Here is a 26,027-nt window from a genome sequence, read left to right as displayed (position 1 = left end):
TGTTACTGCATCGAACCTCCTTTTTCCATTCCCCATGTGTGCCGATTAAGTCCTATCTGCCATCGTTTTATTTATTAGCCTCCCTTTAATTCTTTCCTCTACCTTGCACATCTGTTTTCTTTCTTCCGTCTCTGGCTTTAAAGATAGCCAATAAAACTCATCTGTTTGAAATTACACTTTACTCACTGCTTTCCACACCATATCATTGCAAACACTGAAATTTACAGCAAAACGTTTAACGGGGACTGCATTCTCAGGTGGTGAGAACTGCAGCGCAAAGGTGGGATCCCAGGTTCGCACATGTCCAGTAAATGAACCCAGTGCTTTGTCTGCAACACCATTGGGAATTGCCTTTTGTTGCCGTTCTCAACCTGCTAACCTAAAAGGTCAACTTCTCCTTAGTCGGTTTACAAAGACAATATTTTGTCACGAGATATAAACGAATTAACCATAATGATGCTTTAGTTGCACAAAAACCAGTGCGTTGTCAAAATGTCTTCAGCACATTCATGTATTTGTAATCGAGTTTGCAGAGGATCAGGTGTTCTTGATGATTTCATCTTTTTTGTTGTGGATTTCATGATTCCATTGAAAGCCTTACTTTACATATGACAGAGATTCAGTCGCACGTGGCCATCGCCGAAGCACTTTATCCGTTATTAGGGTGAAACCATCGCAGCGCTTTTCCAGAGTCTGCTTTATGTCACCGCATTGGGCCGAGCCACCCATCGCCTTTATCTAGGCCGGCGGTTACTGGCAACTCGTGGCGGTTCCTTTCGCTCACATTTCAGGGGCTATGACCGTAAACACACCCGCGGACACTTGCATTGGCGCATCCGCTTTAACAGACATCGCTGTCTATGGGCCTCTCCAACAATTAGCTATTGCTTATACACGATTCAAACAACAACTAGAACGGCACTCAGTAGAGAGCAAACCTCCACCTGCTTGGCCATATCACTCAATGGTCAAGAATCATTTGAAAATTCTACTAGCTGGATCCAGATATTCACCAAAATTGAATCGATTCTTCCTTGTCACACACACACAACCTGTCCAACGAGTTTCGTCCAAATCCGTCCATAACTTTTGTAGATATCCTGCTATGTATCGTTTTTGGCCCGATCTACCAATGGTGAAAAATCACTGAAAATTTGAAATAATTCTCATATCCGAATCCATATTCAGATCTTCACCAAAATCGAATCTAATCGTCCTTGTCAGACACCCAACCGGTCCACCAGGTTTCGTCCAAATCTGTCCATAACTTTTTGAGATATCCTGCTATGTATCGTTTTGGCCCTGTCTCTCAATGGTGAAAAATCACTGAAAATTTGAAATAATTCTCATATCCGAATCCATATTCAGATCTTCACCAAAATCGAATCTAATCGTCCTTGTCAGACACCCAACCTGACCACCAAGTTTCGTCCAAATCCGTCCATAACCTTTTGTAGATATTCTGCTATGTATCGTGTTTGGCCCTGTCTCCCAATGCTGAAAAATCACTTTAAAAATTCTAGTAGCCGGATCCGAATCCGGATCTTCACCAAAATCTAATCATTTCGTCGTTGTGACAAACGCTACCTCTCTACCAAATTTCGTCCGATTCGACCACAAGTTTTTGAGATATCTTGTTTACAAACAAACGGACAAACACACAGACAGACAGGGGGAAACGCCACCTTTGGTGGCGGAGGTAAAGGTAAACTATTCAGAAATAAGGGAGGCAATTTAACTTGGTAACAATATTCAGTGAACAGGTTGCATTGTGATGGAGCTAAAGTCTTGAGACAAACGGTTTGATAAATTAAAACAAAACTGCATGGTGAACTTCAGTCATTGCATGGCCGGGATACATTCCAACAGCGGAATTTCTCAAACTACAATTCAATACAAAACGAGTATATATATATATATATATAACAGCAGCATGTAGAAAAATCTCATTGTTTTTCAGAAATATATCTCAACGCAATATAACTATTCTAGTTTGTCCGATTTGGTGTCCCAAATTGAGTGCAGGTGAGTTCATGATAGGGACACCGAACAACGCTACGATCCCATATGTGCTGCTGATTCGTCCATTGTCAACCAGTCCTTCCAACTTATGGAAATGTACACTGATGTATGTCACTTAACGTTATTGTCCAACCTGTGATATATATATATATATATATATATATATATATATATATATATATATATATATATATATATATATATATATATATGTATATATATATATATATATGTGTGTGTGCACAGTCGTGGCCAAAAATATTGGCACCCTCGCACTTTTTTCAAATAATGCACCATTTCTTCCAGACAATTGTTGAAATAAAGAAATATTTTAGTTTCCACATTTGTATTTCTTTGGTTTTCAGTGGAACAAAATTTAAAAGGCTGAAAAAATCACTAAATCTTAGCTTATTCCACACATAAATCCTAAAATGGCACGGACAGTATTATTGCACCTTTTCGAAGTTGTTTGAAATAACTGGATTTCAAGCAGGTGATTCTCCTTTACTTTGGAATTGAACTCACCTGTGGTGAGTTGCAGGTGCCTGCAATATAAAAAATCACTCATTCTACCAGTTTGAATAGAGAAAAGGAGTCATTCTGCTGTTTTGTGTCACTGTGTGTACCGCAATGAGCATGGAGAAAAGAAAGAAAACCAGAGAATTGTCTGAGGAGGTCAGACACAAGATTGTAGCCAAGCATGGGCAATCTCAATACTACAAGTCCATCTCCAGAGACCTCAATGTTCCTGTGTCCACCATACGCAATGTCAGGAAGTTTAAGGTCCATGGCACTGTAGCCAACCTCCCTGGACTCACACTTGTGGACTCACATTGCAGCGAAGGATTGTTCGAATGGTGGAGAAAGCACCTCGATCAACTGCCAACCAGATTCAAGCTGATCTTCAGACACAAAATACGACAGTTTCAACTCGCAACATCCATCGCCAACTCAATGAAAGGGGGTTCTATGGTAGGAGACCCAGGAGGGCCCCACTGCTGAGAAAGTCCGACTGGAGTTTGTCAAAACACACCTGAACAAGCCAAAATCCTTCTGGGAGAATGTCCTATGGACAGATGAGACCAAATTACAGTTTTTTGGTAAAGCACATCATCTCTATGTTTACAGAAAACAAAATGAAGCCTTCAAAGAAAATAAATATAGTCAAATATAGAAAATATAGTCAAACATGGAGGAGGTTCAGTAATGTTTTGGGGGTTACTGTGCTGCCTCTGGCACTGGGTGCCTTGAATGTGTACATGGCATCATGAAATCAGGAGATTACCAAGGAATTTTGGGGTGCAATGTTGAACCTTGTGTCAGAAAGCTGGGTCTCCATTGAAGGTCATGGGTCTTGCAGCATGACAATGACCCCTAACACACTTCAAAAAGCACTGAGGAATGGTTCAAGACAAAACGCTGGACTGTTCTGAAGTGGCCAGAAATGAGTTCATATCTATATCCCATTGAACACCTGTGGGGAGATCTGAAAACAGCAGTTGGGAGAAGGAACCCTTCAAATCTGGGAGAATTGGAGCAGTTTACACAAGAAGAGTGGGACAAAGTCCCAGTAGAGAGGTGGAGGAAGCTCATTCATGGCTATAGGAAGCGCTTGACTGCAGGTATTTTGTTCGAAGTCTGTGCTATTAAATATTAAGTCTCGGGTGTCAATAATTTTGTCAATGCCATTTCTTTTTATCTTCCGATTTAATAGGATATATTAAGATCTGAATGAAAAATAAAGGTTCTGTAATGTCAACAGTGAAATAAAGAATTGTGGAGACGAAATACTTTTGTCAATTTAAACTTATTTTTTGAGAAAATTGTGAGTTATTTGGAAAAGGTGCAAGGGTGCCAATATTTTTGGCCACGACTGTGTATATATATATATTTGGACTGTATATATATACAGCAACCAGATACAGGATATATATATATAGGATATATATATGCGAAGGATATATATATATAGGATATATATATATGCGAAGGATATATATATATAGGATATATATATATATGCGAAGGATATATATATATAGGATATATATATATGCGAAGGATATATATATATATAGGATATATATATATGCGAAGGATATATATATATGCGAAGGATAGTATATATATATATATATATATATATATATATATATATATATATATGTGTGTGTGTGTGTGTGTGTGTGTGTGTGTGTGTGTGTGTGTGTGTGTGTGTGTGTGTGTGTGTGTGTGTGTGTGTATAATGGAGTTGTTTCTTTGTGAAGCCTTTTCTTTGATTTTTATACAATTCCACATCTTTGGGACAATTGCCCTGAAGTTTTCTCGACCACATTATTGTAAAATGCCCCAAAATGACAAAGTCAAGTTGTCAACGTCACAACAAAAAAATTGCAATTCTTACCTAAATCGATGTTAAACAACAAATAATAACGTTCAGGTTGATCAGCGTTGCGAGGAGCTTATGTGTCCGTACTTCCATGTCTATCGCGCTCGGAGGTGAATTCGGGGGATTTAACCAATTGTATTGAATTATTTGTTTTCCATGTCCAGTCTCCACTCCGGACTACACCAAGTGTGAGTTGTCGTTGCGCGATCCTACACGACCTGAAGAAAGAAACCCAGGACATTCGTTCCATAATTGGTGTATTCTGTACACTTTAAACAGGAATCTTCTGCAATGCTAAAGTCAAATAACCTGATGCTGATTGTGTGAACCAACTTGTGTGTGTGTGTGTGTGTGTTGTTTGTGTATATATATATATATACATGCACACATACATGCTCCTTGTAATATGAAACAGGTGTACATGCTAAGGTTTGGTTTACTAAATTATGAGCATATGTAACCAATATAAAAATGCAGTAAATGGATATGAAAAACATGATCAATGTTTCCTCACAGGTGAAAGGTTTAAGAAAGGAAACATGGAAACACACCTATACCTGAGAAGCACAGCTGGGGGACTCCTGTGCGGGTTTGTGGCCAGAGGGGCTTTTCCAGGATACCTTTTCAGAAGGACAAGGATAACCTCTTATTTGATGGGAGCAAAGAACCTGGCAGGGCCCGGAAACACTAATGGCTCCCGCAAAGGGGAATTCGCCCTCAGATCTCGGTGGAAACAATGAAACACTTCCTCTATTACCCCGGTCGGCCGCAATTCCTAGTTAACCTCGTCCCTGATAAACTGCCGAAGCTAATCCCAAATTGCTGGACGTTTTGCGCGAATCCTCAAAGCTCGTGCTGTTACCGTCTCGTCCTGGAGCCGTGCACGTGCACGTGCCGCCTTTGAAGTTTTCTTTGGGAAGTTGAAAATAGTCGCTTGTTATGGGAATAATAATTCGGGAATCTGGGATCAGAGGTGGTTGGACCACCGGGGCAATGAAGCAGCAAAACTCCCATTCGTAGAAGTGACGTCGCTGGAGACTCGTTACCTTTTCCCCAAATATAATGAGTGGATATGAATGTTGAGTTTACCCGGTAATGTCCTGGTGACAGGTTAACGAAGTCTGGCGTGACAGATGCGTGTGCACACAACATAGGTGAGCGAGGGAGCATGTGACGGACACACGGGAAGGGATCACTCACTGTGCGGGGAGTTCTTCTTGCGGGTTCCACGGACCTTCCCGTTCCTCTCGATCTTGAGGAAGAACTTGGTGGCGGAGAAGAGACGGCGCCTCCTGACGTCTCCCTCCAGGTGCTTGTAGCTGCGAGCGTGTCGTTCGAGGCTGGAGGACGAGGTCGACGACGAGTTGGGGTAGCGGAGCGCACCTTTACCTGCGAAGGATTCTTCTGGAGCCCAGGCCAGGGCGAAGCAAGGTAAGCAGAGGAGCAGGAGCAGGTACCGTGGCCTCGTACAGGCGGCTGCGGAGCGCAGCGTCAGCCTTGTCTGCATCAGCATCCATGTCCACATGGTCGTGACGGGGAGCTGCAGCCTCTGCCTGTTCCCAGGAAAAACATCTCTGGACCTGGGCTTCGCCACTTTCTCCTTGGGCGCGCAGACCTTTTCCGTCCTTCGCAACACGTGGATCAGTCAATGAGGTTCGGGGTTTAACTCGTTCAGTGAGGCTCGGGGTTTAACTCGTTCAGTGAGGCTCGGGGTCTAACTCGTTCGCTGGTCCAGAATCAGTCAGTGAGGCTCGGGGTTTAACTTGGGGTTTAACTCGTTCGCTGGTCCAGAATCGCTCAGTGAGTCTCGGGTTTTAACTCGTTCGCCGGTCCAGAATCGCTCAGTGAGTCTCGGGTTTTAACTCGTTCGCCGGTCCAGCGTCGCCGCTCCCCATTCGCGGCTCACCTGCGCCAGACGGCATCCGGCGTCCCTGTGGGCCGCAACATCTCTGCGCTTCGTCAACTTGAATTGCCGCCAAAAGCAGCTTCAGTCACACTGACTCACCGCAGCCACTGTTACCTTTGATGCTGTGCGGTGGCTTAATGTGAGTGGGAGGTTCGTGGGGGGACCTCGGCGGCTCCTCCCGTGTCAAAACCCGCCTTTTCCTCCCGGTCTGAGGCGCCGATGTTTCCCTTGTGCCGCCTTGAGCACTTCTCCCTCAGCCTTCGGTTAGCTCGGACACCGCGACATAAACATCGTGTCGGCGGTCTTCACTTTCATCTACACACAGGTATTTCCACAGCTACAAACCCCGTTCCCCCTTTTTTGATGTTATTCCACTGCGGAACTTCGTACTTTAACGATTGGGAAGACCAGGTCTCTTCGTGAGGAGAAATCATCAACAGATAAGGATGAAATTAATTAAATGTTGCTTGAAGATAAAATACCAATTTGGGAAAAACAAATTTCATTCGTCAATCGGGATTAATCCACAACGTAACATGAGATTCCCTGTCTCTTGCTGTTTCCATGGAATATGTCTCTCTGAAGGACGAAACACATGAAGCTGGTCACATCAATCATCTGCACAATCTTCCTTTTTGCTCTTCTTACTCCCTCTGGCATTTGAACGTTTGCAACCAAACACCCGATAACAGCAATGGAGTGTCGAGAGACCTCAACGAGTGCAACGGGATGCGGCCCGTCTTCCAGTTCTTTTGGGGCACACGAGCTAAAGAAAGAGATGGGGAGAGGGGACGATAGTGTGAGTGTGATGGTGGTGGGGGGGGGGGGGGGGTAGTGTGAGTGTGATGGTGGTGGGGGAGGGGGGGTAGTGTGAGTGTGATGGTGGTGGGGGAGGATAGTGTTATGGTGGTGGGGGAGGATAGTGTGAGTGTGATGGTGGCGGGGGGGGGGGGGGTAGTGTGAGTGTGATGGTGGTGGGGGAGGGGGGGGTAGTGTGAGTGTGATGGTGGTGGGGGAGGATTGTGTTATGGTGGTGGGGGAGGATGGTGTGAGTGTGATGGTGGTGGGGGGGGGGGGGGGTAGTGTGAGTGTGATGGTGGTGGGGGAGGGGGGGTAGTGTGAGTGTGATGGTGGTGGGGGGGGGGTAGTGTGAGTGTGATGGTGGTGGGGGAGGAGGGGTAGTGTGAGTGTGATGGTGGTGGGGGAGGATAGTGTTATGGTGGTGGGGGAGGATGGTGTGAGTGTGATGGTGGCGGGGGAGGATAGTGTGAGTGTGATGGCGGCGGGGGAGGGGGGGGATTGTGTGACTGTGATGGTGGTTGGGGGGGGGGGGGGATAGTGTGAGTGTGATGGTGGTGGGGGAGGATACTGTTATGGTGGTAGGGGAGGATAGTGTGAGTGTGATGGTGGTGGGGGAGGATAGTGTGAGTGTGATGGTGGTGGGGGAGGATAGTGTGAGTGTGATGGTGGTGGGGGAGGATAGTGTGAGTGTGATGGTGGTGGGGGAGGATAATGTGAGTGTGATGGTGGTGGGGGAGGATAGTGTGCGTGTGATGGTGGTGGGGGAGGATAGTGTTATGGTGGGGGGGGGGGGGGGGAGGATAGTGTGAGTGTGATGGTGGTGGGGGAGGATAGTGTGAGTGTGAGTGTGATGGTGGGGGAGGATAGTGTTATGGTGGTAGGGGAAGATAGTGTGAGTGTGATGGTGGTGGGGGGGGGGGGGATAGTGTGAGTGTGATGGTGGTGGGGGAGGATAGTGTTATGGTGGGGGGGGGGGGGGTGATAGTGTGAGTGTGATGGTGGTGGGGGAGGATAGTGTTATGGCGGGGGGGGGGGGGGAGGATAGTGTTATGGTGGTAGGGGAGGATAGTGTTATGGTGGTAGGGGAGGATAGTATTATGGTGGTAGGGGAGGATAGTGTTATGGTGGTAGGGCAAGATAGTGTTATGGTGGTAGGGGAGGATAGTGTTATGGTGGTAGGGGAGGATAGTGTTATGGTGGTAGGGGAGGATAGTGTTATGGTGGTAGGGGAAGATAGTGTTATGGTGGTAGGGGAAGATAGTGTTATGGTGGTAGGGGAAGATAGTGTTATGGTGGTAGGGGAAGATAGTGTTATGGTGGTAGGGGAAGATAGTGTTATGGTGGTAGGGGAAGATAGTGTTATGGTGGTAGGGGAGGATAGTGTTATGGTTTTTAACAGGGATGATAAAACAGATATGCATATATATATATATAAAAGAGAAAACAGGATTTTAGAAAGTTTTGAAAATTTATTAAAAAGAAAAAACTGCAATATCACATTTACATAAGTATTCATACCCTTTGCTATGATGCTTGAAATTTAGCTCAGGTGCCTCCCATTTCTCTTGATCATCTTCAAGATGTTTCTACACCTTGATTGGAGTCCACCTGTGGTAAATTCAATTGATTGGACATGATTTGGAAAGGCACACACCTGTCTCTATAAGGTCTCACAGCTGACAATGCATATCAGAGCAAAAACCAAGCCATGAGGTCGAAGGAACTGCCTGCAGAGCTCAGAGACAGGATTGTGTTGAGGCACAGATCTGGGGAAGCCTACAAAAAAAATCTCTGCTGCATTGAAGGTTCCCAAGAGCACAGTGGCCTCCATAATTCTTAAATGGAAGAAGTTTGGAACAACCAGGACTCTTCCTAGAGCTGGCCGCCCGGCCAAACTGAGCAATCGGGGGAGAAGGGCCTTGGTAAGAGAAGTGACCAAGAACCCGATGGTCACTCTGGCTGAGCTCCAGAGATGCTGTGTGGAGATGGGAGAAACTTCCAGAAGGACAACCATCACTGCAACACTCCACCGATCTGGGCTTTATGGCAGAGTGGCCAGACGGAAGCCTCTCATCAGTGAAAGACACATGAAAGCCCGCTTGGAGTTTGCAAAAAAGCACCTAAAGGACTCTCAGACTGTGAGAAACAAGATTCTGTGGTCTGATGAAACCAAGATTGAACTGTTTGGCCTCAATTCTAAGCGTCATGTCTGGAGGAAACCAGGCACCGCCAATCACCTGCCCAATACCATCCCAACGGTGAAGCATGGTGGTGGCAGCATCATGCTGTGGGGGTGTTTTTCAGCAGCAGGGACTGGGGGACTGGTCAGGGTTGAGGGAACAATGAACGGAGCAAAGTACAGAGATATCTTCAATGAAAACCTGAAACAGAGTGCTCAGGACCTCAGACTAGGCCGAAGGTTCACCTTCCAACAGGACAATGACCCGAAGCACACAGCCAAGACAACGCAGGAGTGGCTTAGGGACAACTCTGTGAAGGTCCTTGAGTGGCCCAGCCAGAACCCTCACTTGAACCCAATCGAACATCTCTGGAGAGACCTGAAAATGGCTGTCCACCGACGGTCCCCATCCAACCTGACAGAGCTTGAGAGGATCTGCCGAGAAGAATGGCAGAAAATCCCCAAATCCAGGTGTGCAAAGCTTGTCGTGTCATACCCAAGAAGACTCGAGGCTGTAATCGCTGCTAAAGGTGCTTCAACTAAGTACTGAGTTGAGGGTCTGAATACTTATGTCAATGTGATATTTCAGATTTTTCTTTTTAATAAATTTGCAAAACTTTCTAAAGTCCTGTTTTCTCTTTGTCATTATGGGGTATTGAGTGTAGATTGATGAGGGAAAAAATGAATTTAAACGATTTCAGCATAAGGCTGCAACATAACAAAATGTGAAAAAAGTTAAGGGGTCTGAATACTTTCTGAAAGCACTGTATATATATGGTTGAGGATTTGGGAACTGTGTGTGTAATTTGCTGTAAATATTCCTTGTAAATACCTCCAATTGTAAAGGTCAAAGGTCGTCCTTAGTTAGGCCATCGCGCACACGTAGCCAATCATAAGTTTCCCCTCAGTAGTTATGTCCTTAGTAAATGTCAGTATAAGGCTCTGTGGTCCACTAATTCATTGCGTTGCACCGAATCAAATAAGGATAGCTCCCCTTCAATAATTACCTTTCCCAGCCGAACTCTCCCTCTCTGGGTAACGCAACTTAACAAGCGTGGGGTGCACGCCCCCTCAACTGGCCTGGCTTTGGAAGCGGCGTTCGCTGCTATAATGAATATGTGCTCCGTGCTCTGTTTGGACAGGAGGGGCGGGGCTGTTCGGCCCCATGCCCAAATAAGGAGACAAGCCCGTGGCTCGCCACGAGGGGCGCGCCGTTCGGCTCCATGCCCAAATAAGGAGACAAGCCCGTGGCATTGCCATATAAGGTCACGAAACAGAGCACGGGGGAGGGTGGCACCGAAACAGACGAGGGCGTGTCACACCCGCGCTTGAGGTATGATATATGCGTGCGAAAATCGCGCAAGAGATGATTGAGGGAGAGAGACGCGTCAGACGATTGAGGGAGAGACACGCGTCAGATGATGGAGGGAGAGAGACGCGTCAGACGATTTTGAGGGAGGAGAGGACCGCAGCAGATGACAAAAGAGCCCGAGACGTGTCGAGGAAGGACGAGATACGTGTGCCGCCGCCGCCCTGCTCGCTCCCAGCCCGGAAAGGACCTGCTTGCTGTGCGCCCTGCCAAACCTTCCAGCCTTGTGGTCCTACCTTCCTCTCCCTCCAGCCAATCCACTCTGAAATTCCCCATTCATGTACGGGACTTTGTTTTGTGTGTCTTGTCCCTGGGTTTAAGTAAGACTGCATAGATAAGCTAGAAATTGCCCTGTGTCCTTCTGATTCTTCCATTTCCTTGTATATTACTTTGACTGCTTTTCTTCCTTTAGTTGTGTGTAAATAATAATAAATCCCTGTTCTTCCTACTTTGTCTTCTTCTTCACATTCGGTTGCTTTAGAGGTTTCCAAATTGAGTGTACGTGGCGCAATTCGGCCGACGCATAGGAATCGGGTTTAGCCCCTTCGATAAATGGCTCACGCTGCAGTTCGCTTCGCTCGGCGCAACCAATCTATTACGCTGCGGGCGTGAGCGGGAGTATTTCCTCGCGTACCGAGAGGTGCTGGTATTAAGGTCATAGGACGGTTGGGCCTAATACCCTACCCAGCGCCGACCGGGCGTGACGTCATACCCCCGGGACCACGTCGGTCAGTTATAGACGAGGGGATTAATCCCCCCTCGATAAGGGGAACAGAGGCCGACGTTGGGTTCCGTAACAATATATATATGTGTGTGTGTGTGTGTGTGTGTGTTGGTATATGTATATATATGTGCGTGTGTGTGCCTGTGTGTGCCTGTGGGTGGGTGTGTATATATATGTGTGTGTGTGTGTGTGTGTGTGTGTGTGTGTGTGTGTGTGTGTGTGTGTGTGTGTGTGTTTTGTGTGTGTCGCCATGTTTCTCAGGGATGGGTGAACAGATGTTATCTTCGTCAAATTTTCAGACATTCACACCCTTCCTATTCTGGAAGCACGAATTCCACAGCAAGATGTTCCAAGACATTTCAAATACCACAGGAACACCATTGAATTATTAAAGTATTTTCCATTATTAGCTTGTTTTGACAGATGCAAGTTAGGATGTTCTTTAAGTTCACTTCAAGCAAAAGCCTCTCAAAAATACACTCCATTTAATATTTCTACCGACAGTAAAGCAGATGTGATGTTGTAGCTAATGCAGGATTGATTTACACCCCATTTACATTCATCTGAGGTCTAGAAAAATCCATCTATAACCCATGCAAATCCCATGTCCAGCCTATATGGGGTAGCCCACGAAAAGCCCATGCCCTGCCCACATGGGGTAGCCCTCAAAAAACCCATACCCTGCACACATGGGCAACCCAGCAGGCACCCGGGTGGAACGTATGGGCAAATCCAGCTGGGGCCTACGTGTGGGGACACACATGGGACCCACGAGTTAGCCCACATAGGACTCATATGGGCCCCAGCTGTATGTGCTGGCCGGGTTATAGCTGGGTTGGGATTTAATCCCAGGCGAGACAGCTTAGAGGCAAGTGTGCATACCTCCAGGCCATTCTACCAGCCTGATATACACACACACACACGTATATATATATATATATATATATATATATATATATATATATATATATAAGTTCAAAACACACCTGGTCACAAGTGTGCCGCACTGACCGGGTCCTCAGTCGAGGTCCACAGCGTCATCCCATTTCGGCCCTTCAACCTCGATACGGTCAGCTAAGGTGGCCAGCAGGGGCACATACACATCCACATGCAGCAACTACACCTGGATGCGTACATACCCCCACCCCCAGCCAATATATATATATATATATATATATATATATATATATATATATATATATATATATATATATATATATATATATATATATATATATATATATATATATATATATATATATATATATATATACATATATATACATATATATATATATATATATATACATATATATATATATATATACTAGTATATATATATATATCCCAATATATATATATATATCCCAATATATATATATATATATATATATATTATATATATATACTAGTGGAGAACCCGTGGGAATCCCACGGGCATGGACGTGTGTGACATTTGGACATCTCGATTTAGATGCTGCACTTTCAGTTTTACAAAATGGTTACTGGCAATTTATCAGATCGACAAATGATGTAATCTACACAATTTATTTACTTCTGATAACATGTGAATGTATGTGTGTGCACATGGGAAATATAGTTTGAAATGTGTCATTACACCTTTTGTAAAATGTGACTTCAAGAGCTCAAATCCTCTCCGTCACCACCCCCATCCCTGCCACATCATGCACACTGCACAGGGGAGAGGATCACACATCAGGGAGAGGATCACACACCGGGGAGACGAGGAGAGGATCACACACTGGGAAGAGGATCACACATCGGGGAGACGAGGAGAGGATCACACACTGGGAAGAGGATCACACATCAGGGAGAGGATCACACACCGGGGAGACGAGGAGAGGATCACACACTGGGAAGACGATCACACATCAGAGAGAGGATCATACACCGGGGAGACGAGGAGAGGATCACACACTGGGAAGAGGATCACACATCAGGGAGACGAGGAGAGGATTACACACTGGGAAGAGGATCACACATCAAGGAGAGGATCACACACCGGGGAGACGAGGAGAGGATTACACACTGGGAAGAGGATCACACATCAAGGAGAGGCTCACACACCGGGGAGACGAGGAGAGGATCACACACTGGGAAGAGAATCACACATCAGGGAGAGGGGAAGAGGATCACACACAGGGGAGATGGGGAATGGGTCCCATATCAGGGGAGAAGATTACAAACAGTGGAGAGGGGAAGAGGATCACACACTGGGGAGACAAGTGGAGGGTCACACACTGGGAAAAGGATCACACACTGGGAAGAGGATCACACACTGGGAAGAGGATCAAACACTGGGAAGAGGATCACACACTGGGGGGACAGGGAATGGATCACACATCAGGGGAGAAGATTACACACAGTGGAGAGGGGAAGAGGATCACACACTGGGGAGACGAGGAGAGGATCACACACTGGGAAGAGGATCACACACTGGGAAGAGGATCACACACTGGGAAGAGGATCACACACTGGGGAGATGAGAGGATCACACATCAGGGGAGAAGATTACACACAGTGGAGAGGGGCAGAGGATCACACACTGGAGAGACGGGGAGAGGATCACACACTGGAGAGACGGGGAGAGGATCACACACTGGAGAGACGGGCAGAGGATCACGATGTTCATTGGTGGTCTCGTTCTGTTCCCTCATTTTTAAAATTCATTTTGGAAATGTCAGTAATGAACACTAAATTACCATGAGTAATGGTGACTGCAGTGCCGTGTACGGCTGAGTGGAGGCTGCTGTGGGCAAAACACCTCAGATGCAAACTTTGAACAATTATTGGATACAATTGGAACAATTATTGGAACAATATATATATATATAGATACAATTATCTATCTATATATATAGATACAATTATCTATCTATATATATAGATACAATTATCTATCTATATATATATATATATATATATATATATATATATATATATATATATATATATATACTGAAACGCAAAAGAAACTTACCACCTTTGAAACCTTTAAATATCAACAATAACACTGCGTATAGTAAATGTGTGAACTTATTTGTGGACAATAGTGTCCTCACTGTCAGACAAAACGGTCACGGATGGTCACTTGAACCTTCAATGGTCACTTCATAGCACAGCTGTTGAACAGCCGTTTTGACTGTCAGTGATTACCCAAGGGGTACGGGATGATTTTAATGAGCTGCACGTGATGTCTTGATATTGGCTTTAAAAAGGCCAGTGCAAAATGGGCATTTTGACCGAAACATTTGACCATTTTGACCATTTTGACCAACTTCAAAAAGACCGAAAACGCAAAAGAAACTTACCACTTGTTTGAAATGTAATAAAATTGTAACAGTTCAAAATAAAACAAACCAACAATTGCTAATTGAAACATTGGCATTTTATTGATGACATGTCAAGTTTTTGACCAAGATACACCATCTCATCAGTTTGTTCTACAGTACAGAACAGCACAGGGTGCAATGTCAGTCCCCTTTCAATAGCGTGTATGGCCACCATTGTTTTGGATACAGGCAGTGCATCGTCGGCGTATACTGCCTACCAGTCTTTGGATGGATTGCTGCTGGATTCTGTCCCACTCAGTCCTCAATGTCTGAAGCAGCTCTGCCTGTGTCCTGGCCCTGCCAACGACGCGTCTCCCAAGCTCATCCCACAGGTGCTCTATGGGATTCAGGTCAGGGGAGAGCGCAGGCCACTGCATGGTGTTGATGTTCTCGCCTTGGAGAAATGCAGTGGTAAAGCGAGCAGCATGGGGACGAGCGTTGTCATGCTGAAAGGTTCTCAGTTCTGGGTGGTCTAGCAGGAATGGCAGCAGATGAGGTCGCAGGATGTTATCCACATACCGCTGGGCGTTAAGATTCCCATCCACAACCACCAGTGGCGTCCTGTACCGGCCTGATATGGCTGCCCACACCATCACACTTGGGCCACCCCACCTGTTGGCTTGACGCACGCAACAATGGGCATATCGCTCGCCAGTTCTTCTCCAGACACGCTCACGCCCATCAGGACTGTCCACACAGAACCTTGACTCTTCGCTGAAAGCGACCTCGTTCCACTGCGCCAAGGTCCACCACTGATGCTGCTGGCACCATCTCTGACGGTTGCGGCGATGGGCAACCGTCATCACGGGGCCTCTGTATGGTCTTCTGGCAGTCAGACCATAGTCATGCAGTCGTCTTCGTGCAGTATCATTGGAGATCCGTGGGTTTGCACGCCCCGGAGTTTCTGCCGCAGTGCGGGATGCTGGACGGAATCGATCCCGCAGGTGACTTCAGAACATCTGCCTGTCCTGCCTTGCAGTGGTGACTCTTGGCCTCCCTGATCGAGGTCTGTCATCTGCAGAGTTGTGGAGGGTGTCTCTGTCCACCAGGGCCGATATCGTCTGGTGTGAACAGCCAAGGCGACGTGCCACCTCACGGTAGTTCAGTCCGCCTTGCAGCATGCCCAGGGCATGCTGCCGTTGATCCCTTGACAATCGTGGCATGTTGATTGAAATGCCCATTTTGCACTGGCCTTTTTAAAGCCAATATCAAGACATCACGTGCAGCTCATTAAAATCATCCCGTACCCCTTGGCTAATCACTGACAGTCAAAACGGCTGTTCAACAGCTGTGCTATGAAGTGACCATTGAAGGTTCAAGTGACCATCCGTGACCGTTTTATCTGACAGTGAGGACACTATTGTCCACAAATAAGTTCACACATTTACTATACGCAGTGTTATTGTTGATATTTAAAGGTTTCAAAGGTGGTAAGTTTCTTTTGCGTTTCAGTATATATATATATATATATATATATATATATATATATATATATATATATATATATATATATATATATATATATATATATATATATATATATATATATATACTACTGTGTTCAAAAAGTATCCGACCTTTATTTTTCGTGCGTAAAAAAAAAGAAGCTAGGGAGGCGTCGATTGGTGCACGTATGTAGGCGATCCTAATGCACACGCGTGAATTTTTTCCCACCTGCAGAAGCTGTCATTCGACGGCAGACCGCCGATGAGTGAGGACATATAAGTGAGCGCCGTCGGGGTTTTCGTTTTTGACAAAATGACGGAAAAACTTGAACAACACTACTGCATCAAATTTTGTGTCAAGCTTGGCGATTCCCAAGTGGAAACGATCCGCAAGATTCAACACCGTTCATTCCATTATGAAGGAGGATTTGGGCTTCAGGAGAATCTCAGCGAAGTTCGTACCAAAGCTGCAAACGATTGAGCAGAAGCAACTCCGTTTGGAGATCGCACAGGACATGCTGGAGACTGTGAACAGCGATCCCAGCTTCCTCAACACAGTGATCACTGGTGATGAGTCCTGGGTTTATGGGTACGACCCAGAAACCAAGTTGCAGTCATCACAATGGAAGCATCCAACATCCCCGAGGCCAAAAAACACAAAATTTGATGCAGTAGCGTTGTTCAAGTTTTTCCGTCATTTTGTCAAAAACGAAATTCCGACGGCGCTCACTTACATGTCCTCACTCATCGGCGGTCTGCCGTCGAATGACAGCCTCTGCAGGTGGGAAAAAATTCACGCGTGTGCATTCGGATCGCCTACATACGTGCACCAATCAACGCCTCCCTAGCTTCTTCTTTTTTACGCACAAAAAATAAAGGTCGGATACTTTTTGAACACACTACGTATATATATATATATATATATTTATATCATAACATATCTTATTATATCTTATTATAATAGAGGAAACGTATATGGGTATGTCGTTATGTCGCTATGTTTGTCGCTATGTTTATATACGACTAAAACGTCTTCTTCTTCTTCAAATAATATTACCACCCTCTTAATTAAACCTCTTAATTGCGTTTAGACTGCTGAGACCCCTCAGACCTTTGACGACCCTTTAATTCCCCAAGACCCTACAGACCACCAAGACCCCTGAAAACCCAAAATACCCTGAAGACCCCCAAAGACCCCAAAGACCCAAAATACAGTTCAGGGCCCTGAGGCTCAAAAAGACCCTGAATACCCAAAATACACCGAAGACCCAAAACATCCCAAAGACCCAAAACACCCCGAAGACCGAAAACACCCCGAAGACCCAAAACATCCCAAGACCGAAAACACCCCGAAGACCGAAAACACCCCAAAGACACAAACACCCCGAAGACCCAAAACATCCCGAAGACCCAAAACACCCCAAAGACCCAAAACACCCCGAAGACCCAAAACACCCGAAGACCCAAAACACCCCGAAGACCCAAAACACCCCGAAGACCCAAAACACCTAGAAGACCCAAAACACCCCGAACACCCAAATCACCCTTTAAGGCTTCGAGGATGCAAAAGACACTGAAGACCCAAATGGCCCTGAAGACTCAAAACACCTTTTAGACCCAAAAGACCTGAAGACCCAAAATACCCCAAAGACCATGAAGACCTGGAAGACCCAAAAGACCCTGAAGACCCAAAAGACCCCGAAGACCCAAAAGACCCCGAAGACCCAAAAGACCCCGAAGACCCAAAATACCCCGAAGACCCAAAATACCCCGAAGACCCAAAACACCCCGAAGACACAAACACCTCGTAGACACAAACACCCCAAAGACACACACACCCCAAAGACACAAACACCACAAAGACACAAACACCCCAAAGACACAAACACCCCGAAGACCCAAAAGACCTGGAAGACCCAAAAGACCCCGAAGAACCAAAATACCCAGAAGACCCAAAACACCCTGAAGACCCCAAAGACCCTTAAAGACCCTTTAGACCCAAAAGATCCTTAAATACCCCCGAATAACCAAAATACCCAAAATACCTTTAAAGGCCCAGTGGATCCAAAAGACCCTGAAGACCTAAATTTCCCGAAAGACCCAAAACACCCCGGAGACCCAAAACACCCTGAAGACCCAAAACACCCCGAAGACCCAAAACACCCCGAAGACCCAAAACACCCCAAAGACCCAAAACACCCAAAACACCCCAAAGACCCAAAACACCCCAAAGATCCAAACAACCCTGAAGACCCAAAACACAATGAGGACACCAAAGACCTTTGAAGACCTTTTCTTTCTTTCTTTTTTTTTTTTTTTTTCTTTTTTCTTTTTTTTTTTTTCTTTTTTTTTTCTTTTTTTTTTTCTTTTTTTTTTGTATACAATATCGAGGCTCGTGAAAGAGCGAACATTAATCACATGAACACACAGAAAGACAAACCGACACATAAAACATATAACATAGGGAGCGGTAGACAAGATGGGGAGAGAGGGGGAAGGACACAAACACAACATTTGAGAGCAGGGACCGAGAGACATGGAGACATCGAGAGATCTGAGAGAGGGCGAGGGCTTTGGGGGGGGGGCGTGGGAAGGGGGCAGTGGGAGAGGTATAAAACATATGGACACTGCCAGGACTTCCAGGAAAGAAGTTGGAATTTCAAACAAGGTGGATCTGGGGTGAATTAGCGGGGGTAGAAAAGATCAAGGTTTTGGATGGGGGAAGATAAGAGATGGTGGTGAACAGCTGTTTTAAAGACCTGGAGGGAGGAGTGGGATTGAAGGGAGTGAGGGAGTTTGTTCCAGAGGCGGGAGAAAAGAGGAATGAAAGAGTGAAGGTGAGCGGAGAGCCGAGATTTCGGCAGTTTAACCATCAGAGGGTTGCTGGCAGATCTTGTGCGACCTGTAGGAATATTTGGGGGACAGAGCACAGAGAGAGCTGGGGGTGCAAGGCCGGAGAGGAGTCGGTAGAAGACAGAAAGACCACCTACCTGCCTGCGGTGAGTGAGTGAAAGGCCCTCAGAGATAGCTTCATCGCGGGAGATTCCAATAATTCTGAAAGCTTTGGTTTCAACAGCGTGAAGCCGAGCTAGGTGTGAGGCAGGAGCACCGGCCCATAGGGGAGAACAGTATTCCATTGAGCTGCGGATGAAAGCCTTGTATGTGGTGAGGAGCTCAGGTGTGCCGAGGAAGGACTTCGCACGACGGAGGATGCCCAGTCGGCGACTGGCTTTGGAGGCCAGCTTGGAAATGTGGTTTTCCCAAGAAAGATCATGGCAGATAGTGAGACCCAAAATCTTGAGCGACAGAACTTCTTGGAGAGGATTGTTGAGAAAGTAGATGGGAGGGTTGTCCAGTCGATCTTTTCGGAGAGACATAGTAAGAGTGTGAGATTTGTCAGGATTGAAAGACATGTTCCACTTGTTTGACCAGTCTGTGATTTTGTCCAGGTCTTCAGAGAGTGAGGAGGCAGCAGTGAGGAGGCAGTAGTGTTTCGACCCAAAAGACCCTTAAATATCCCAAAGAACTAAAATACCCAAAACACCCCCCAAAGACCCAAAATACCCTTAATGGCACAGATGATCCAAAAGACTCTGAACACCCCAACGACCCAAAAGACCCTGAAGACCCAAACCACCCTGAAGACCCAAAAGACCCTGAAGACCCAAAAATATCTCAAAGACCCAAAAACACCCCAAAGACCCAGAAGACCCAAAGATCAGGAAGACACAAAAGACCCCGAAGACCCAAAATATCCCGAAGACCCAAAACACATTTATGACCCCAAAGACCTTTTAACCCCCTTTAAACCCAAAAGACCCTTAAATACCCCAAATAACCAAAATACCCCAAAGATCCTTAAAGACCCAGAGGAACCAAAAGACCCTTAAGACCCAAAAGCCCCTGAAGACACTGAAGACCCAAAACATCCCAAACACCCAAAATACCTTTTAAGGCTTCGAGGATCCAAAAGACACTGAAGACCCAAATGGCCCTGAAGACTCAAAACACCATGAAGACCCAAAAGACCCTGAAACTCAAAATACCCCAAAGACCATGAAGACCTAGAAGACCCCAAAGACCCAAAACACCCCAAAGACCCAAAATACCCCAAAGACCCAAAAGACCCTGTAGACCCAAAACACCCCAAAGACACAAACACCTCCCAGACACAAACACCCCAAAGACACAAACACCCCAAAGAGGTGCCAAGTTTGGTCACAATCCCATCAGCGGTTTGAGAGAAGAAGTTGCTAGTGCAGACAGCCAAACAACTAGTACTAAACACAAGTACTAAACAAATGACTAGTACATCCGTACCCTACGGGAGTGAACTAAGAACGGCTGAAAGGATCTTATTCAACCTTGGTGCAGGTATGTATAATGAGGTAAAGATGAACTGATGATATTTTGGAGTCAAGCGGTCAAAGGTCAGAGGTCATGTTAAATAAAATTTATGTTGCCACGCTGACTTGTGAACAAGTGATGGGATTTTCAACAAACTTGGTATCAGTATATATGATGCAAAGATGAAATGATTCCATTATGGCATCAACAGATCAAAGGTCAGAGGTCATATCAGGTAAAAATGTGATAACTGGAGAACAGCTGAATGGATTTAAATCAAACTTGATACAAGTATTATAATGATGTAATAATGTGGGCGGAGGCATATCGGTCGACGTCATGACATCGACGAGTGTCGCTCTAGTTTTTTTTTTAATGATTTTACCTTTGTCGATGTAAAGATACAGGTATTGTCGAGTCCAGAAAGTTGGAGCCCATTTTCACGAAGGATTGGTGATGTTTTCATACCCAGCGTTCTCTGGGCTGCAGTAGGAATGTCAATAGCTGATGGCAATCTCTTGCTCTTAAATCAGGCTGCCAAGTCGCCCTGAAACTATTATTTATAGCTTTCATTCTCAGCATCCAAACCTCGAGTTTCTTTGCAACTTCATTGCTGCTCCTGTTAACCCAGAGTAAAACAAAAAAAATTCCCATTTTAAAATGTATGTTACTGTGAAATGTGCAGCACATTGTGGAATTCCCGGTGAGTTTCCTCCGCACCCCCAACCTCATGGTGCCCATTCTGCATTGCCCTCATGGGAGGGGCTGCACATTGTGGAGTGTTCTTTCTCCACTTTAGATTTGATCTTTAACACGTGGGCAAACTTCAAATGTTCACATCACGCTGACGTCAGAATTATGTACTATAATATGACGTCATATAATTTGCTGTGACATCACTGAAGAAACTTGCGACAATAAAATAGACGTACATATTAACAGAAAGAATATAGAATATAAGAAGACGTGCAATACCATAATGTGTTGTGCTGCTTAGTAATGGGATTGCTTCTTCTTCTTTTTTTTACACGTAGGCTTCACTTTTTGTATCAAATAACTACCCTAAAAATGAAAAGTGTATGTATGCCCTAATTAGAAATTCATGGCATCTACTGTATTGACGAAACTTTAACTGAATTTGTTTGTTGTGCACAGCAACGTTAACCTTTAAGATGAACAATCCTCATCACTGATTTATACATTAATTTATTTATTTATGTTATTCTTATTATTGTTATTATTTTTTTTTTTTTAAAATAGAGCGATTCTTTGTCCACAGACTTATTGACCAATTTTTTTTAGCTCACCTGGTACGAAGTTCAGGTGAGCTTATGCGATGGAGCGTCGTCCGTCCGTCAGTCTGTAAACACTTGAAACCTCTTCTCCGAAACCGCTGATGGGAATTGCGACCAAATTTAGCACAAATTATATTTGTTGTGTTGTGACTAAAGTTTGTTCACGGCATAAAAAAAAAAATCGGTGTCTAAGTGGGTTTACCGGGTTCGGGCAAACATGCATCGCACACACATGGTCGCGCACACATGCATCGCACACACATGGTTACGCACACATGGTCACGCACACATGGTCGCGCACACATGGTCGCGCACACATGGTCGCGCACACATGGTCGCGCACACATGCATCGCACACACATGGTCACGCACACATGGTCGTGCACACATGCATCGCACACACATGGTCGCACACACATGGATGCACACACATGGTCGCGCACACATGGTCGCGCACACATGGTTGCGCACACATGGTCGTGCACACATGCATCGCGCACACATGGTCGCGCACACATGGTCGTGCACACATGGTCGTGCACACATGCATCCAGGTTTGACCCCCCCAAAATAGGAATTTGCTTTTTTCTCTGAAACTACACACACTGTCGATGAAACTTGACCACAACCTTCACCACCCATGATGTAGCGAAGTTTGTGCACGGCACTAAGAAAATCCAAGTCTAAGGGGTCTATGAGGGGTCAAAGTGGGTCCAGGTTTGACCCCCCAAAGTATGAATTTCCTCTTTTCTCAGAACCTACATATACGATTTCAATGAAACTTGACCACAACCTTCACCACCCATGATGTACCGAAGTTTGTGCACGGCACTAAGAAAATCGAAGTCTAGGGGGTCTATGAGGGGTCAAAGTGGGTCCAGGTTTGACCCCCCAAAGTATGAATTTCCTCTTTTCTCTGAAACTACACACACTGTCGATGAAACTTGACCACAACCTTCACCACCTGTGATGTAACAAAGTTTGTTCACGTCATTAAAAAAAATCGGAACCTGGGGGGTTTCATGGTGGGGGGGAGGAGGGGTCGCCCCCAAAATAGGTATTTCCTCTTTTCTCAGAACCTACATATACGATTTCAATGAAACTTCACCACAACCTTCATCACCTGTGATGTACCAATGTTTGTTCAAGGCATTAGAAAAATTGGGGTCTGAGGAAGTACACGGAGTGGGAGGGGTGGGGTGAGGGAGGAAAGGTGGCATAACATTAGCTTTAAAGGTGATGGGATTAGTATTTTTATTTTACATATTACACAAGTATTGCACACACACACACACACACACACACACACACACACACACACACACACACACACACACACACACACACGAATACTTGGGTGGCCTGGGTGGACTCTGTTCCACCTTGTGAAACCCGCATATGAAGATAACAACTAAAGGGGGTAAGTACCTCGAAGCAGATGTACCACTTTGGGTAACCTAGGTAACCAAGACGTGCGACTCCGGCTCCATGGACCCAGTGGCTCGAATCAATTAAACACGTATCCCTTGTTAAATTTGATGGCATCTGATTAAGGTGCACAGTTGTTCACGCCTAACTGCTATTAATCTGATATGTTGTAGAAAGGTTACAAAAGTGGCATCGACAAACAGACAAATTTTTTAAGCCACTGCAATGTGAATGATCATTTAACTGTGGCTTGAGTTGAGTAGCATCAGCAAATATTGTGAGTAGGCGAGAATAAGGAGGAGTCATTGCGAATGTCTGGACACTAATCCGATATATACGCTGCTTTGTTTATTATGACAAATGATAAACCAAACCAAAAATGTGTGCCAATTGTACCTGCTTAATGGTGCCTCTTAAATATGGCCTAGTTAATATCCTTTGTTAAGGCCTTTGAAGTTGGTTTGAAGCGGATCTTGTAACTCATTTGAGCACCTATCATCATCATTAGCGTCTCTAGTGCTTAGTCTGCTGTGCAGCTCACGACGTTGGTTTAAACCTGCCTGCGGCGAATGGGACTTCCAGTTTCCTCGTGTCCAGCGCTTGAAGTGCTTCACGGCCGGAACGTCTGTCCACACAAACACAAATCAGCAGCCATTGCGTCTTTTAACTTACGGGTTCAAGTGCTCGGTCATTTTGTTCAAAACGCCTGCGATCCGCACATGCACCCGTGCCAATCACTGTCCCTCTTGCCTCTTTATACCAGTTAAACACGAAATTTATTATCTGCACATGTAACCGTGCCAATCACTGTCCCTCTTGCCTCTTTATACCAGTTAAACACGAAATTTATTATCTGCACATGTAACCGTGCCAATCACTGTCCCTCTTGCCTCTTTATACCAGTTAAACACGAAATGTATTATCTGCACATGACCCGTGCCAATCACTGTCCCTCTTGCCTCTTTATACCAGTTAAACACGAAATGTATTATCTGCACATGTAACCGTGCCAATCACTGTCCCTCTTGCCTCTTTATACCAGTTAAACACGAAATGTATTATCTGCACATGACCCGTGCCAATCACTGTCCCTCTTGCCTCTTTATACCAGTTAAACACGAAATGTATTATCTGCACATGTAACCGTGCCAATCACTGTCCCTCTTGCCTCTTTATACCAGTTAAACACGAAATTTATTATCTGCACATGCACCCGTGCCAATCATTGTCCCTCTTGCCCCTTTATACCAGTTAAACACGAAATGTATTATCTGCACATGCACCCGTGCCAATCACTGTCCCTCTTGCCTCTTTATACCAGTTAAACACGAAATGTATTATGTGCACATGCACCCGTGCCAATCACTGTCCCTCTTGCCTCTTTATACCAGTTAAACACAAATTTTTATCCGCACATGCACCGTGCCAATCACTGTCCCTCTTGCCCCTTTATACCAGTTAAACACGAAATGTATTATCTGCACATGCACCCCGTGCCAATCACTGTCCCTCTTGCCTCTTTATACCAGTTAAACACGAAATGTATTATGTGCACATGCACCCGTGCCAATCACTGTCCCTCTTGCCCCTTTATACCAGTTAAACACGAAATGTATTATGTGCACATGCACCCGTGCCAATCACTGTCCCTCTTGCCTCTTTATACCAGTTAAACACGAATTTTTATCTGCACATGCACCCCGTGCCAATCACTGTCCCTCTTGCCCCTTTATACCAGTTAAACACGAAATGTATTATGTGCACATGCACCCGTGCCAATCACTGTCCCTCTTGCCCCTTTATACCAGTTAAACACGAAATGTATTATGTGCACATGCACCCGTGCCAATCATTGTCCCTCTTGCCCCTTTATACCAGTTAAACACGAAATGTATTATCTGCACATGCACCCCGTGCCAATCACTGTCCCTCTTGCCTCTTTATACCAGTTAAACACGAATTTTTATCTGCACATGCACCCGTGCCAATCATTGTCCATCTTGCCTCTTTATACCAGTTAAACACGAAATGTATTATGTGCACATGCACCCGTGACAATCATTGTCCCTCTTGCCTCTTTATACCAGTTAAACACGAAATGTATTATGTGCACATGCACCCGTGCCAATCATTGTCCATCTTGCCTCTTTATACCAGTTAAACACGAAATGTATTATGTGCACATGCACCCGTGCCAATCATTGTCCCTCTTGCCCCTTTATACCAGTTAAACACGAAATGTATTATCTGCACATGCACCCCGTGCCAATCACTGTCCATCTTGCCTCTTTATACCAGTTAAACACGAAATGTATTATGTGCACATGCATCCGTGCCATCTCACTGTCCCTCTTGCCCCTTTATGCCAGTTAAACACGAAATGTATTATGTGCACATGCACCCGTGCCAATGACTGTTCCTCTTGCCCCTTTATACCAGTTAAACACGAAATGTATTATGTGCACATGCACCGTGCCAATCACTGTCCCTCTTGCCCCATTATGCCAGTTAAACACGAAATTTATTATCTGCACATGCACCCGTGCCAATCACTGTCCCTCTTGCCTCTCTCTTTATACCAGTTAAACACGAAATGTATTATGTGCACATGCACCCGTGCCAATCATTGTCCATCTTGCCTCTTTATACCAGTTAAACACGAAATGTATTATGTGCACATGCACCCGTGCCAATCATTGTCCCTCTTGCCCCTTTATACCAGTTAAACACGAAATGTATTATCTGCACATGCACCCCGTGCCAATCACT

The 26,027-nt window shown here is 45.2% G+C and overlaps 1 protein-coding gene across 1 annotated transcript in view; it reads right to left on the bottom strand.

Moving 5' to 3' along the window:
* FGF10 (fibroblast growth factor 10) overlaps positions 1–26,027 on the bottom strand; it is a 196,465-nt gene that overhangs the window by 119,424 nt on the left and 51,014 nt on the right. Inside the window, exon 3 of the mRNA XM_068107050.2 lies at positions 5,612–7,083. Within this exon, the coding sequence (XP_067963151.1) occupies positions 5,612–5,936 (325 nt within the window). The 5' untranslated portion in view covers positions 5,937–7,083. The remainder of the gene's footprint in view (positions 1–5,611; positions 7,084–26,027) is intronic.

Source organism: Myxine glutinosa, chromosome 2, assembly GCF_964187855.1.
Source record: "Myxine glutinosa chromosome 2, kmMyxGlut1.1, whole genome shotgun sequence".
NCBI classification, from domain to species: Eukaryota; Metazoa; Chordata; class Myxini; order Myxiniformes; family Myxinidae; genus Myxine; species Myxine glutinosa.
This window is presented reverse-complemented; position numbering and strand designations above follow the sequence as displayed.